Source organism: Corella eumyota, chromosome 2 (assembly GCF_963082875.1).
Source record: "Corella eumyota chromosome 2, kaCorEumy4.1, whole genome shotgun sequence".
Lineage (NCBI taxonomy): Eukaryota > Metazoa > Chordata > Ascidiacea > Phlebobranchia > Corellidae > Corella > Corella eumyota.
The window spans coordinates 14,128,038-14,143,969 of record NC_137491.1 but is presented as its reverse complement, the minus strand read 5'-3'; the positions used below and the strand labels follow the sequence as shown (position 1 = coordinate 14,143,969).

General features: G+C 27.0%; 1 protein-coding gene across 3 annotated transcripts in view; it reads right to left on the bottom strand.

The window, feature by feature from the left end:
- Positions 1-15,932, bottom strand: part of LOC145742890 (protein mono-ADP-ribosyltransferase PARP14-like) — a 21,780-nt gene extending 5,848 nt beyond the window's left edge. For 2 of the 3 annotated variants that reach the window (XR_014280962.1, XM_082560726.1), the window contains exons 1-45: positions 15,662-15,932; positions 15,355-15,516; positions 14,852-15,049; positions 14,360-14,515; positions 13,949-14,140; positions 13,647-13,748; positions 13,384-13,492; positions 13,256-13,325; positions 13,007-13,097; positions 12,781-12,855; positions 12,595-12,694; positions 12,440-12,515; positions 12,208-12,289; positions 12,067-12,135; positions 11,884-11,992; positions 11,506-11,654; positions 11,196-11,302; positions 10,481-10,616; positions 10,207-10,265; positions 9,917-10,091; positions 9,529-9,657; positions 9,206-9,396; positions 8,281-8,489; positions 8,054-8,185; positions 7,776-7,929; positions 7,492-7,627; positions 7,001-7,206; positions 6,597-6,843; positions 6,275-6,474; positions 5,851-6,046; positions 5,644-5,773; positions 5,214-5,424; positions 4,919-5,074; positions 4,591-4,680; positions 4,330-4,431; positions 3,905-4,249; positions 3,658-3,814; positions 3,167-3,415; positions 2,798-2,971; positions 2,470-2,618; positions 2,189-2,340; positions 1,832-2,027; positions 1,230-1,380; positions 805-938; positions 365-539 (exon numbers count right to left, since the gene is read on the bottom strand). Coding sequence is in view for 2 of the 3 variants with exons in the window: in XM_082560726.1 (XP_082416852.1) it covers positions 365-539; positions 805-938; positions 1,230-1,380; positions 1,832-2,027; positions 2,189-2,340; positions 2,470-2,618; positions 2,798-2,971; positions 3,167-3,415; positions 3,658-3,814; positions 3,905-4,249; positions 4,330-4,431; positions 4,591-4,680; positions 4,919-5,074; positions 5,214-5,424; positions 5,644-5,773; positions 5,851-6,046; positions 6,275-6,474; positions 6,597-6,843; positions 7,001-7,206; positions 7,492-7,627; positions 7,776-7,929; positions 8,054-8,185; positions 8,281-8,489; positions 9,206-9,396; positions 9,529-9,657; positions 9,917-10,091; positions 10,207-10,265; positions 10,481-10,616; positions 11,196-11,302; positions 11,506-11,654; positions 11,884-11,992; positions 12,067-12,135; positions 12,208-12,289; positions 12,440-12,515; positions 12,595-12,694; positions 12,781-12,855; positions 13,007-13,097; positions 13,256-13,325; positions 13,384-13,492; positions 13,647-13,748; positions 13,949-14,140; positions 14,360-14,515; positions 14,852-15,049; positions 15,355-15,516; positions 15,662-15,857 (6,784 nt within the window). In the remaining variant the exon portion in view is untranslated. The remainder of the gene's footprint in view (positions 1-364; positions 540-804; positions 939-1,229; positions 1,381-1,831; positions 2,028-2,188; positions 2,341-2,469; positions 2,619-2,797; positions 2,972-3,166; positions 3,416-3,657; positions 3,815-3,904; positions 4,250-4,329; positions 4,432-4,590; positions 4,681-4,918; positions 5,075-5,213; positions 5,425-5,643; positions 5,774-5,850; positions 6,047-6,274; positions 6,475-6,596; positions 6,844-7,000; positions 7,207-7,491; positions 7,628-7,775; positions 7,930-8,053; positions 8,186-8,280; positions 8,490-9,205; positions 9,397-9,528; positions 9,658-9,916; positions 10,092-10,206; positions 10,266-10,480; positions 10,617-11,195; positions 11,303-11,505; positions 11,655-11,883; positions 11,993-12,066; positions 12,136-12,207; positions 12,290-12,439; positions 12,516-12,594; positions 12,695-12,780; positions 12,856-13,006; positions 13,098-13,255; positions 13,326-13,383; positions 13,493-13,646; positions 13,749-13,948; positions 14,141-14,359; positions 14,516-14,851; positions 15,050-15,354; positions 15,517-15,661) is intronic. The other variant, XM_082560727.1, reaches the window with a different exon arrangement.

Sequence of the window (15,932 nt, the reverse complement as noted above, 5' to 3'; positions counted from 1 at the left end):
TTACGCCAAGGTCTTATCTATTCTGCAGATCACGTGTTTACACCTATTGCCGATCTGTTACTCCTTATCTCTATCACGTGGCTTAATCACGTGATGTATTAGTTTAACTGTATCGGATGTATTTGTATTTAGTATTCGTGGTACAAGCTTGTGAACGGTTGTATGTGTATTTTTCCGCAATAATAAACTATAAATTATAATACGGATTTTCTTACAAAAGACAATCAGACTCGATTGTTACAATATGTTAGCCAACTACAAAAATATTAAACAAAAAATCAAAAGTGTTAAAATTGGTAAAGCAAACTCGTTTTTAAACAAGTTAAATTCATTTTTTAAAGTTTAAAATTAGCAACAAGCTAACCATTTTTTCCAGCGTAACCTCTGTCAAACCCATCACGACTAACATTAGCACACACACTATGACAAGTTCCATGAAACAATTCCCGAGAAACTTGTCGTTGTCCACCACGTGATTCGATCTTCTTTTTTTGAGCAAGATATTGTTTATACAGGGTCGGGTTTTGCAGTCGCTCAAGCTTTATCAGTTATAATAACATACTTTAATTAAAACGGCTTATCATAGCATTTTTTTAAATTGTATTAATCTCATTCCTGTTAACTTTTTTAATTTTTTTATTAGGATTTAAATTTATATTTGAAAAAGCAATTCGTTAACAACAGGCTAATGGACATATATAATAAGGTTGCGGTCAGAACCAGAAATCTTTCGCCTTTTATAATCAAATGCTATGACCGGTATACTATAATACCGAGATTTATTTTATATAAAAAAATACTTACGCTAACTATTGTAGAAGAAGGGAGGCCAGCTGCAATAAACTGTTGTGTAACATTTTTGTATTCAGTAGATGATGGTTGCACTACGACTTGCTTGAAAGGTTGTCCAGCCATGTTTTCCCAGGTCGAAGGCAGATCTTTATAACAACAAAATCATTATGTTCTCGATAACTACTCTTAATTAACACAAAGCTTAATAAACATCTAACAAGCTATAAAATGAAAAAGCTATTAATAAATCCGGACTGTTAGATTAAGGTTATTAAATTATAAAACGTTTTTTGCGTTTGTTTTTTCCAATTAAACAGTTGTTTGGTATTCGACTAACCCAGTCTAACATATTCATTTTATTTCCTAGTTACTAGACTAAATTAAGGTTAATAGAAGAAATTTAACTGAAAATAAAGAAAAAGACAACAATATCTTACCATCTTTATTTCCTTCCTTGATTGTTCTACGAATTTCGTTTGTTAAATAAGATGATAAACAAGTTTCAGTCATTGCACTATAATCAAAACTATATTTCTTCATTTGATTATGTACAAATATGGAAAGAACAACCCCACCGCTAGAATTTATCTAACAACATAACTAAACATTAGACATGTTTTTCCTATAAACGTTGTTCCCAACAGAATAGGTAATAGGAGTGGAAACAATGTTATTAAGACCATAGCAAAAAAGCCTGCCTTTTTAGTCTTACTTTTAACAGTAGCAGTATTCACCACGAAAATGTGATGGTTTTTTAAAGCCTTACATTACTTTGTTTATTATAATTGTATTTTATTTCTATAAAAAACGTTTATACCAGCAACAACTTGAGGTGGTAAAAATATTGGCTTTACAACATGGAGTTCTGGGTTTATCAACAATTAATGTTATGTAGCTACCCTTTAAATTATATAAACGTTTGCTGAACTCAAAACCAAGCGAAAAGTTACTTACCGAGCAATCATAATCAACATTGTCCCAAACTGTTAAAGTCGATTAGAGACTCGGCTGGGATAACAAAAAATAATACATTTTTTACCTTGTACTGATTTTCTAACAACAGATTTGTTTTAATAGGATAGGGATTAAATTTTCCATGAGAATCAATGTACTCCCATGTCACGTAATTTGCTAAGGAAGTTGCTTCTTTAAGTTCATGCATTATCAAATGAATCTTGGTTAAAACACCCATAACATTTTGCATTAACCCAGAAATTATCAGTTCCGGTGTTCCCCTAATAAAATTATAATAAAAATCAATAGAAAATGTATATTTTATTATAGCCAATTTGATACCATGGTGTTGCTTCGAAATAAACTATACTTGAAATAGTTCGACTTAGGTAGATAGCAAGTTACACTAAAATATTAAATATAGAAATAAAATATAAAATACGAGTTTCTTGATCTCTGTATTGTAACATCAAATTCTTTTTGCAAAACTGAAATTTCCATCTCTCCCTCAAAATCCAATTTATCAAGCAACTTATCTGCGATTTTTTTCTCTGTACTCATATCTTTAATGTGTTGGGAAATATTTGACCATGTCTACAAAAATTATGAGCAGTTATAACTTAATTTATAGACTCAAAATGTTTAAGTATTTTTAATATTTAAACAAAAACCAATTTAAAAATTATTTTAATTAAATTTTATTTTATACAAAACCATTCTTGCCTCTGTTATTGAAGCTTTATCTTTACAGCACAAATAAACTTGGGTTTCTTCAACGTTTACAGTTTCCCCGACTTTTGACAATCGAGCAATCTTGTCTTGATTAAAAGCGTTTTTGTTCACCTCAGGAAAGTACTGCGTTGCCTTTTTGCCTAAATTTTTTTATTATACCAATTTTAAAATGTTTTTTAAATTTTGTTTGCTAAAAAGTTTGTGAAAATTTAGTAAAAAGTGAATGTTGTGAAAAATTTGGTAAAAAGTGAAAGGCATAAAAAACTATTTTTTAAAGTGAAGTCTAGTTTAAATATATAATTTTAATATAATTTTATACTTATTGTTTGCTTGTTTATTGTCCCAATAATTCCATTTTTAAAGGTTTGAATCATTTGAGGTTGAAAAATAACAACATTTATGTTTCTTACATTTGATGGTTTATTTTTAGCAAATTTTTTGATAGATTTTCCAATAGTTTTTGCAACCAATAAAGTGTCTAATCCAAGTTGCCCTTAAAAGAAACATATAAAAAACATAATAAATACAATATATATAGTGCATCTTAGCAATTGGAGTATATATAGAGATTATTATTATAATAAATGGAATATAAATCGAGTTTTTAAATTGCAGCTTTAACAGTAACAACTTAAATTCATATAAAAACTGAGATGTTTTACAAACAAAAACCTTTCAAAAAATTTACCAGTTCCCACTGCTGGCATAGCTAGAGTCTTGGCATTTAAAGAATCAGCAACAGCAAACACCTCGTCTAAAACACCACTAATGGCAATGATGTCATTAAAAGAGACCATGTGAATTATATTTTTACAACTCATATTACCACCACTTGTAACACGATAGTACATGGTCTGCGTTTGTGGGTTGTTAAGACATTCGTTAACCACAGCATTTCCAGCTTTTTTCGCTATTGCACTGGATACACCTCCACCCTCTTATTAAAAAAAATAAAAATTTAAATCATGTTTTTTAAGGTTTCCTTTAATTAGGCAAATCTGCTTTTTAAAACAATAAACAATAACAAAGTCAATAAATTAAAGTAACTAACACAGAACCAGTAAGCTTGAAAGGTAACAAAATCAAAGACATTTTAATGCCTGAGTTGTAAATGTCAAAATCTACACCACATTACAACAAATTTAAACAAATATTAAAAAAAGCTAAGTGGTTACATACGTGCAATATCAAACTTGTCAGAAGTTGCATTTAAAACAACATCAGCATTAACAGATGTAATATCTCCCTGTTGAATATTAATATTAACTTGTCCAATTTTGGCAGAGCTGGCTGACACATTTACTGCTGGCGCTGATTTAGAATTAAAGTTTTGAAACTAGAAAGATCATATTTATTTTTATTCAATACATAAATAATTATCTAAATTAAAACTACATAGGTTTTGTAGTTTGTTTAAAAATATTACCTGAACAGAAGGTGCATTGGCAGGAAACACGACAATATTTGAAGTCTTTAAATGCACGGTTTTGTAATTCTCCACAATTTGTTTTGTGGTTTTTATAACCTCATTAATTGGATAATTAAATCCACCAGCACCAAGACAGGGGAAAGAGATTGACGAATATTTCGCATCTTCAGCCATTTGGATGCAAGTTTGAATAGCAGTAGACAGAACATGCATAGAACCCGACCCATTGTAATTATTTAGCAACACATGGTATATTTTTTGGCATTGCAAGTTATAGCCTCTTGTTTCGTAAACTTGGCCAGCTTGTAAGTTTGATCTTTGAGCAATTTGCTTACACTTAGCCTGTCCAAAATGATTTTAGTGAATCAGATACACATATCACAAAAAAAGATGTTTTGAAAGTCTACACAAATTTAACTTACCACCAATTGTGTGCCAGCCTTTCGTACAATAGCTTTAGAAATTGCAGAACCTTGTGCATTAGAAAAATTTTGTGGAGAAGTTGAAGTTACAATAACATCACTCTAAACACAAAAACATCTTGTTTTTTAGATATAGCAAAAAAAGTTACTTCAAAATCTAAAACGGAATAGATGCAAAAAATACAGATATATATATATAATATACATAAACTTATAAATGCAACCAAGTTACACCATAAATGCATGTAATCAAAATGTTACCGTTTCTGAAGTAATATCTCCAGTTATAATTTTAACACAATTGTCCACAGAAGAAGAGGAATGTTCAGTTTTTTCAGATGAATATTTAAACTAATTAAAAAAAAATTTTTTTTTACTAAATTCAACTGTCTTTTTTTGTTTAAAAATAAATATTTTTTTTAAAACCTCCAATTTAAAATCTATTGTGGTCATAAAAACAGAATTAATATATTTATATTATAAATATTCATTTGACCTACAATAAATATTTTAAATAAATTCTTTAATGACAAAATAACATTAGAAAATTTTTAAAAATATAATCAAAATATCCAAAACATATGCTTACAAAATTTTTAACATTATGAAAAAATCCTGGCTCCTTATTAGAAGTTGATTGGTTTGATGAAGAAGCAGAAGTGGAAGAACTTGGTTGTTGTTTTTTAACACAATCTTCAAATATCTTTAAATGACCATTTGAAGTAGAAAACTCCACAAAGTTAACCTGAACAATATTTATAAATGTTCATCAAGTTTTTTTTAGTTTTGTCCTTTAAAAAAAAAACTTATCAACATTATTTTATTTTTGATTTTAAAATATTTTAGAATACATAGGTTGTAATTCAAAATGAAAAATATTTTACCTGAGTAATGCATGAATTTTGTCCAATTAAATACTCACACACAGTTGACACGATAATTTTTATACAATTTAATGGTTGGCCTCCAAATACACCACAACTTATAGCAGGGAAGGCAATTGATTGAGATTTGTTTATTTCTGCCTCATGTAAAGATGCTATCACACATCCCTTTAAAAGGTGAGAGCAAATTTGTTCATTTCTACCACCCCACCTAATTTGATTAATAATGGGTTCAGTGTTCAATGTTTAAAATTTAAATTAAGTAAGACAGGTGTTGTTTTACCAAAATATAAACTTTAAAATGTTTATAAATTTTAAAGTCAAAAAAAAATTTGAAAATAAAATTTATAATTTGTTAGAAATGATATTGAGTTTTTTCATATACAAAATTTTTTTAACTAAATATTGTAGTAACTGTTAAGGGGTTGACCTTGGTCCAACTGCATGAATAATTCTTCTGCATGGAAGATTTCCACCTGAAGTGCTTATGGCATTTCCTTCTGCAAGTTTTCCATTTTTCTTCTTCCACTTATTCATCATATCTTGAATGGTTTTACCTCCTTGATATATAGATAAATTAAACAATATTTACCAACAAAATTCTCCCAACAATTATAAACATTAAAAATATACTAACCATTTTTTAAAATACTCCCAGAAACACCAGCAAAGCGTAGTTCAAGATCTTCATTTGATGCATTTACAATTGCATCACATTTGTGAAGAGTAATGTCTCCTTTCACCACTTGAAGAGTCAAATTAGATACTTTAACACTTAATGTTACTAGGTTGTTTGAACTGGATGCCTTAGTTGATACTTGCTCTTGAAATTTCTTAAAATACAATCATTGTTGAGAATAGTTTGTGTTACACAAAGCGTGTAATAAGTTTTTAGTTAACATCAGTGCTTTATTACAAAATAATTGTTACACAAATCAAATTATTGCTTTAAGTATCTCATTGTTTTTCAACATTTTAAATATTTTATTCATAAAAGTTCTGTCTTTCCACTTAATTAAGCAGCAACAAAATTTGTTTTATTTTCCTTTTAAAATACTTACAGGTCCAGACTTTAATTTTTTAGATTGCCAATCCTTGTACTCATCACTACCAACAAGTATTATACAGGAATTAATTTTTCTCTGTGTAGTAAGGTAATTTCCCCCCTTTTCCCCCAAAAAATATTTTGGCATTCCCGGATCCTTGATTGTGTGTGTAGAAACTGCTAAAGAATCTACTTGTTTCTTTAACCATTTCTCAGCTACATAGAAACACAGATGAAAAATAATTTAAATTATTGAATGATGTAAATAAAAAAAAGAATGGTATATTAAAAGAAATATTTTGCTTTACTAGTGTTTCAAATAAATATATTTGAATTACCTTCATCAACCTTAATTGCCATGCCTGTAAGTTTTATTCCTTTGGTTAAAGAGGAGATTTCCCAATCAATTTTATTCAAGCAACAATCTGTTTCAACACGAAACTCTCTGATAAAAATAGCAGCTGTATATGGCATGGTTACATCTCTTTTCAAAATGTTGTGCTTTTCAAAGTGACTGCGAATTGTTTCCAAATCTTTATTGATGTAAGGTACTTGTCCAACAATTATAATGGTAGATTTGCCTTTCTGAACAGATATAAAATTATAATTTTTTATTACCTATTATATTGTTACTATGGCATTTCGCTAATTGCTATTAAAATAGCTTGTTAAAATATGGCCTCAACATTTATAAGTCTTAGATAGAGAAAATAATAATCTTTTTTTCTTAATAATTTCTCACATCCAGCATAATGCGACTAAATCCCGAAGTACAAATTTGCTGGTGTAGTTTTTTCCATTCTGGCATTTGTATCATTTGATTAAAATTTGGCCCAACAGTCAAAACCTCCTTTATCACCAACTCATTTAAAATTGTTTCTGCTTTGCAAGCTATTGGATATGCAAATGCAAAAAAGCATGGTTCTCCCAACAGCAATTGCAATGATGCTTAAAAACAACGTTACGAAAGGATTGAGATTAAATTAGTTTTACAAAGAAATCCCAATTAAGCATAGTTTTAATATTTGTAACATAAATAAAAATAGACCTTTCTTTTTAGAGGCAAGTTAATTGTTTAGTTTAACTTATTGACAAATAAGATTTCTAAAAATTCTAAACCAACTAGTTTTATAATACATTAATCTGATGCTTAAAAAAGATCAGAAAATAGAAAGCTAACCTTTGGAAACAGCCCTTAAAAAGGGATATAATAAAATTTAGAATAACTCTAACCTCTTATGTTTTCCTTTTTTAAGTTAGTTTGTAAAACTGTTGCAAGTGAGTTTGCTGTCATTTTTCCTTTTAAAGCTTCTTGCAAATACTCAATTTGCTCTGTTTCCATAAAGTTTAATTTAAAATGAGTAATTTCCTTTAAAATATAAACAAAAATGATTTGCTTACCAAATAACACCGGAATAATCAAATAGACTAAAAGAGGTTTTGTGCATTTGTTAAATTTTGGGTTATTAGACTTTATTTAGAACTTATTTAATTTAAAAGCAAAAACAAAACATTACCTGTAAGTATTTGTCCATTTCTGCATCAAAATCTCTGATCTTGCTTTTAGCTCCCTTAACAACAGCTTGGCGAATCTTAATTTCAACTTTTAACTCAATTACTTCTTTGTATTTTGCAGCCAGTTCCTCAAATATACCACACTCAACCAGTTTTCTAAAATAAAACAAAAAATAACTTCATATTTTGTAAAAATGTTGGTTAGGCAAGGGTATTTGTTTCACTATAAATTTTTTTTTACAACTAATTGTAAATATTTTATCTTTAAAGAAAAACAAACCGAAACGTATCTTCAGAAAAGTTTCTCTTATCATCTTGTATATCACAATGAACCTTGAAGAAGATTTTAATTGCATTAACTTCTAATTTTTTTCCTGTGATTGTTACACTTGCTTGTTTTGTAAAGTTCCATCTAATATAAAATTTTAATAAAATCTTTTATAAAAATATTTTTATATTAATTTTTCATGTAAAAAAATTAGAGTTAACCACAACTAATTCACCTACCTAACAAAAGCATCATGAATAACATTCTGCTTAACTGCAACTTTTATAAACTCATCATCTTTTTTCCACAAGTTTGATGCTCGCATTTCATCTAATCTTTCCTTGTTAAGTTCTACCATATCAACAGTGAACTGGGAAAAGTAATTGTGTAATATTTCTTTACACTCGGTCTCAAATCTGTCTTGCGAATACTTTTGTCCTAACAATTTCTGTAGAAAAAATTGAATTTATAAAAATTTGTTATTATTTACACTTCGAAATTTTGTAACAATTTTAGGTAAATATATCCTAAGTGTAATGTCAGAAATGCCTAAACTGAAAACCAACGAAATCTTAGGCTGGTAAGCAAATACACACTTTGTTAGGCTATGAAATAATTTGTTGAATAAAATTTAAACCAAAATGTAAAAAAACTAGAGTTATAAAATTGAAATAGTTTTTTATTAGGATATATTAACTGGTTTAATAAATTGTAAGAAGCTATGGGCCGACAATCAGAAACCCAATGTTTTTTGGCCCTCTAGTAAAAATTCTAGATAATGTAATAATAACACACATAAGGATGAGTAAGCTTTAACAATTTTATCTAACAAAGCAATAAATACATATTTTTAAAAATAGTAAAATTTGGTAGCCAGTCCATTTGTACTCCAACAAAAAGAATACTAAAATTTGCTAACAAGAGTTTTTTTACAATAAAGATGGCCATGTTAAGCCAGAAACCTCAAAATTTTTTATTTATAAAAGTTTTAAATTAAAAAAAGATATTTATAAATTTACTAAATACAACACTAAATTTAATAGATTCAAATACAATTTTGTATTTAAAACATAAAAAAATACTAGTAATCTATTTTAGGGTGTACACATTCTTGTCGATCAGTTCTACAAAGGATAAACATGGCATTACTAAAATTTAACTTACCTTAGATGAAATTGGAGTCAGTTTTAACACATATTGAGGGCTTTTTCCTTTGCTGTCCTTATCTACAGCATCAAAGTCTGCCAAATCCTTAAGTTTTAATTTTAATTCAACCTTTATTTCTGAGATTCCAATAATAAAGTGAATTACATCTTGCTCACATGTTGGTGTGTGTTGAAATGGAATAATAGAGCCTTAAAAAAGAATTATTTAAAAGTCTGTTCAATTTCAATTTGTTTAAATACCTTAAATTCTACAGCCAACATTAAAATAAAAATAACATAAAGAATGTATACATATTTAACTTAAATATGGCAAATTGTTACGTTTTGGTTTCTTATCATTATCTGTTTGAATGGGAAAATCATCAGCAAAATCAGGATAATATAAGGAAACAGTAACACTCTTTTTTCTAAATTTTAAAGTTTTGCAACTTTTTACAACTCGCTCAGCAACTACAAAAACAAAATAAAGATGTGGTATAAGAAAAAATATTTTACCAATCACCTTTTTTACGTTATAAACTATATTTCAAATAATGATATACTCAAATCCCTATAAAATGAAATCAAAAGTATAAAAAAATTTTATGTGAGGTTGTTGAAAAAAACTTGTATGGTAAATAAATTAAAAAACAAGTTCTAAAATTGTATTTTAAACAGAGCCAACTTTTACAAGAATTAAAATATTATTTATATTATAAATAAACTTTACCTTTATAATCAGCAAAAACAACCATTGCATTATTATCAGAAGGCTGATAAACAACTAGTGTGACCTCTCCACCATTAGTATTCTTGCTTTTAAAAGTGAGTTTAATTTCATCCATGGTAACTCCATTCGGAATGTTTTCAACTTTAATGCAATCAGTATGACACATTTGAAAAACCTAATTTTAAAATCAACAAAATCGTAAACAAGTTTAAACAGGTCAAACCAAGTAACTAAATGTTTAAATTTAAAACAATATTATCGAAAACAAAAATGTAAAATCTGATTAAAACCTTAAGTGACTGTCCTTCTAACTGATCTCGTTGAGCGATGCGTATAATATTTTTTAAGTCTACAAATAGAAAAACATGGTTAATACTTAAAACATACCTTATGTTTAAAATAATTAAAATATTAAAGTACTTATTTAAACAGAACATTTGAAACCATGTGTGTTTGATACATGGTTAGACAGCAAAAATGAATAACTATATTTTTATTAAGCACAAAAAAAAACATTGCTGAAGAATGTTAATATATATTTGTTTATCTCCATAAAAGCTTTACCGCAATGATCCTGGTCATATTGAATTAAATATGAATTAGAGGTTCCAAGTTCCTTTATATCACTGGGAGCACTTTGGCGCTTTTGATCACAGCACTCAAAAAACATCAGCAATGTATGTTGTTCAGCTTCTACGCCCTTGAACAAAATTATTGTCACAATATATGTATAAACATTGCAAGAATAATTTCTTTTATCATGTATTTATTAACAAATCTAGAATGTTTAAATCTATAAGGCCCTTTTCAGACAAAATATATCTTATAATGAGAACAAAAAACTATAAAGATTATTAAGCAAACATTGAAAAGTGAAAAACAATAGAAGAATTCCTATTTGATAATTATAAAGGGCTGACTATTCTTTAATGTTCAAATATATAAAAAACATTGATTATTTTACAAAAAAAAATGTTTTACCTAAATTTATTTTTAGTTCAATTATAAATAAAATACTAACCTTTAAACAAGTTTTTACGTGTTTTTAATGAGTAGTATAAATTAAAATAAATAAAACAAATTCTAATTCAATTACTTTTTAGTAAATTAGTTGTAAATAAGTTAGCGATACACTTATCAGTTTTAGAAAATTACCTTAAATGGCATAATATGCAGTTTTGAAAAAACAAACACTTTGTTTTTCCATTTAAATGCACGATCAAAATGCTATTTTAAAAATAATTTACATATGGAATAACTTATATAAGTCACAACTTACCTCAGCTACAAATCGATCTTTAAAAACTGATGGAATAGTTTTCTTTAAAACTCGAAATGAAGTTGCATTAATTTCATGATCTTCTTTTAAAACCACTTGATCAGCATCTAAAAAAAGTTGATGCAACATAATTTTTTTTTAATCAATTCAGTTGGCAATTTTAAAAATCCTGACCGACAAACACCAGTATACAGTCAATGTTATTTTTAGAAACAAAATATGTTCCATAACAAAAAATGTCAATATTTTTCTGAAAAGGTCAATGTTTTAAAAAATTAAAAATTTTTAAAAACTTTTTTAAATATTTTACCATTTTTATTCTTGAAAACAATTAAGTATCCATCCAAAATAAGTTTAATATTAACGACTGTACCACCATTTGAATTTTCATTGGATTGAAAATAATTTTGTAAATCATTTATAGAAAGTGTTTGAGATGTTTTTGGCACGAGTACACAGCTATAACAACAAAACTTATATAATTTATAGAGTATAAAGGGTTTTAAAACAATGTGTCATAATTCTTCTTTTTTACAAGTACACTAATCATTGGTTTATTACATATTTTAACTTTTAATTAATTAAGTTTAATAATTATAAATATAAAAATAAAAAATAATAGCATACGTAACTATTGCAAATGTATGCAAATTAATAGTTAACAAACTTTATACAAAATACAGCTTACTTTTCAGCAAAGTCAGCAAATAGTGTTTCATTTTCCTTGAGCAAGTTACACCAGGTGGTTGGATTCTTAAAAGTTCTTGGTTTTTGATTTGTTAAAGTATCTTCCAAACCTAAAAATTAAAATGTAACTGATTAAAAAAGTTTAATAAAGAAAAAATATGCCCAAGCACAATAAACTACCGACCTTTTCTAGCAGAACTGTCATAAGAAGTCCTTTTGTTGCCAAGCGAAATATCCTTTCTTAAGTTTTCAACTGTAAAGCACAAAAAACACATTTTAAAAATTAAACATTTAAAAACAAAATTTTTTTGAAAATAAAATTTACATTCACGTTGATCCCATTGAACTACTATTTTGCTCCCATTTGGCATTTGGTTGCCATGTGCTAAAGCCGCTTTTGCAGATTCCTATAATTTTAAAATCACATGTTTAGGCACAAAAAATAATAGCATTTGTTTTTGAGATTTATTAAAGTAAAAACAAATAAACATTAGTAAGTTTTTCTCATATAAATAATATATTATCATTCATCTTAACAAAAAACGAAAATTTTATACATGTTCTTTAAAATAAACTTTTGCAAATTGGTGATTTCTTCTGTCAACACAATCAACCGTTTCTACTTTCCCAAATCTAAAGTTAAGGTTAAATATGATTAAGCTACAAAGACTTTAAACTTTAACACTTTTAAACAACTTAAATTAAAAACTACCTTTCAAAGTGGTTTTTCAGGCCAAAGTAGGTAAAATATTGATGTGGAATATTTCTACAATATATTCCCCGCTGTAGTTTGCATACCTTTTCATTTATATCTAACAAATTAAAAATGTAAATTGTGCTTTTAAAATAAAATTAAAATTGAGTACTTAAAACACTTAAGTTCTAATACACTTGGTACCCCTTGGCTTTGAATCAATATATTTTGTTGGTGAAAAAATATCTCTTTTATCCTCTTGGATTGGTCCACTTGAAGCTTAAAATAAATAACAAATTTAAATCAAGAAAAAAATAAAATGTAGAACAACAAAACCAGGGTTAAACCTTTTAAATTTTTTTTAAGTAGTTATAACAAAAATTTAAATATTTTGACCTTTAATATTGATTAAAAATATAAGCATATTAACCTATTTTATCATCCCATCTAATATTGATGCGAAAATAGTCATAACCATCATCTACAGTCGATCCATTAGACATTGCCTTTTGAGCTGCATCCTAAAATTAAAATGTAAACATTTTATTCAATTTTTGATTTTTTTTTATCAACAAGCTTTTATCAATGTATAGTTTAAGCCATGGTAAATGCCTTTAATTTGAACAAAGCCATTAAAAACATCTATTTCATAATTTATTTAAATCATTATCCCACTTACAGTATCACGATATGAAATCCAAGCACATTTTTGAGTTACATCATAATCTAAATGCGATATTTGTCCAAAACTAAAATTCATTAAAAAATGTAAATACAAATTTAATCGTGCATAATAAATTTAAATACCTTCTGAAATGGTTTGAAAGTGATCTTTCATTTAAAAATTGTTGCGGAAAACCACTACAAACAATATCTTTTTTTTGAACTTGTTTTCTAGGTCGAGGAGTTGGCCTTTCTACAAATCACAACATTCAAATTTTTTTAGTGTTACATAAAATTATAATATGATAAAAATAAAATTGTTTTTTTAGGCTGTTTAATACTTTTTAAAATAAATAGTAAGGTTATATTTTTTCTCTAAAATTATTAAAAAAAAATTAAAAGTAAACCCTTTCTATTTGTTGCATTTTCTTCAGGTTTAATTAACTGTTTGCTGTAAGTTTCATTTTTCGAAGTTTCGGTTTTTGATAAAGTTACATCACCAATGCCAACTAAATAACACAACAGTATATTTTATTATAAGCACAGTTATTTATTTTCTAAATAAGTTTTAGATTAATTTAGAAAATTTTCGTAAAATTAAAGAAAAAAAATTAATTTAAATTAAGGTTATTTAACACCTATAACAGAAACATAAATATTTAAATTTTTCACAAACAATAATGAATTAAAATTTTTGTTTAAAACTTGCCACTTTTTTCTGGATCCTTTTTTTTCGCAAAAGTTTGGCTACAATCTAAATCTTCTTCTTGGATTTCAACACCAGATTTTGCTGTTTTAATAATAGGGTTTTTTGATGAATCTTTTATTGCAACATGAGTTGACGCAGGCGGTTTATCTAATTCATCAGTTTCCATTGCTTCTTCTTTATCATCATCATCTTCTATATAGTGTGATTATATGTTAAAAACAATGATTAGTATCAGAATATTGATTTTATTAATTTTACTTTTTTAAAACAAAACAACTTTTTAAAATACAACTAAGCAAAAGTTAGTTTTTGTCATTATTTTATAATGTAAATTTAAATCTGTTATGCCTAGAAAATTAAAACAAATTTACTCTTTGGCATTTTAATTTACAAAAAAAAACATTCACATACCTTTAGTATTTTCATTTTTTACTGTTGGTTGCAATTCTTCCATTATTGCTCTGTAAGCAAGAACTTCTTCGGGAATTTCTTCGACAACATTAATTAAAAATTCATGGCCCTCATGCCTCTGCTTGATTGGGGTATTTTCCATTAAACCATTTGCACCTAAAATTTACAGATCACAGAAAGTTATTATTTATACCTAAAGTAACATTATCGTACACCACAAATAGCATTTTTGTTTAATTTGTACACCTATAAATTAGACTTAAATACCCAAACCTCTACCACTTAACTTAATTATATAGGCTATATTATGAAATTTTTACTTAAAAACAGAAAAAATTAACTAACACCATACTAGGGGTAATATTCAAAAATAACACAAACGCATAAATATAATAACAATAATTTGATGTAATAAAAATAGTCTATTTTAAGTTTATAAACTGATTTAAACAAAACAAAGTTCTGTCTTAAACAACTTTTTAGATTATTTACTTTCAAAACTGTTTGAAATAACTTCAACACATAAAAATGTTTCATCCTCGCCGCTCTTTCCTTTTACTATATACTTCTCTGAATTTTGCAAAACTACACCATCATCTGATTTTACAGCATGTTTTATTACAATTTTTAGCTTGGCCAAACTGTAACTTTCTGGGATTTTCACAATGTACAACAATGGTGGATGCTTTTCTGAAATTGAATTTATATAAAAAATTTTTTTTAAAATAACATTTTGTTACAAAAACCATGTCGGCATCATGGGTAGTGTGTCAAAACATTTGTCTTCATTACATGAGCTCGAGAGTTCGATCCTAACCACTTTTATGCTATAAATGGTTTAAACTTTTGCTAAGCCAACACTTAATCATCAGCTTAATTAGCAGACAATTATAATTATTAGGATTTCGAGGCTGGGTGAGGTAAGTAATGTTACTCGACACTTAGATCGTAAAGTTAATCTTTTACATCAAGAGTAAAAAAAATATAAAATTTACCCAGTTCTTTATTCTGTATTTCATTTTTGTTTTGTCCTTTAAATTGGGTTTTTCTTCTATACCCAAGTACAATATCCGGCAACTCCTCACTAATATTAAGAATTGTCACATCTGAACCATGTCTGATTTTCATATTTGCCATTTCAATAAATTTATTTGCAGCTATATAAAAAATAAAATATGATCAATTTAAAAATTAAAAAAATGTCATTTTAGTAAAATATTTTTAAAATTTGCTTGAAAAAAAACACAATTAATTACCCCTTTGTCAAAATAGAGAATTAAAAATTTAGTTTTGTTTGGTTACCTTCAAAAGTTTTGAAATATGCTTCAACAACCAATAAATTTGTGTTTTCTTCATTTTTATATTCTTCCTTTTCTCCAATTCTTATGCAGCCTGGAGTTAATGCAAACTTTAATTTTTGTAAATGAAAGTCAATAGAAAGATTACTAACAAAAATTCTAAAACCATCCTCTAACTGGTCTTGAGTGTCTTCCTCCATTTTAATTCAGTATAAAATATTAAGTTTTAATGAGCTTTTTCAGTTTAAAATAGGCTTTTAACCTTTTCATTAACG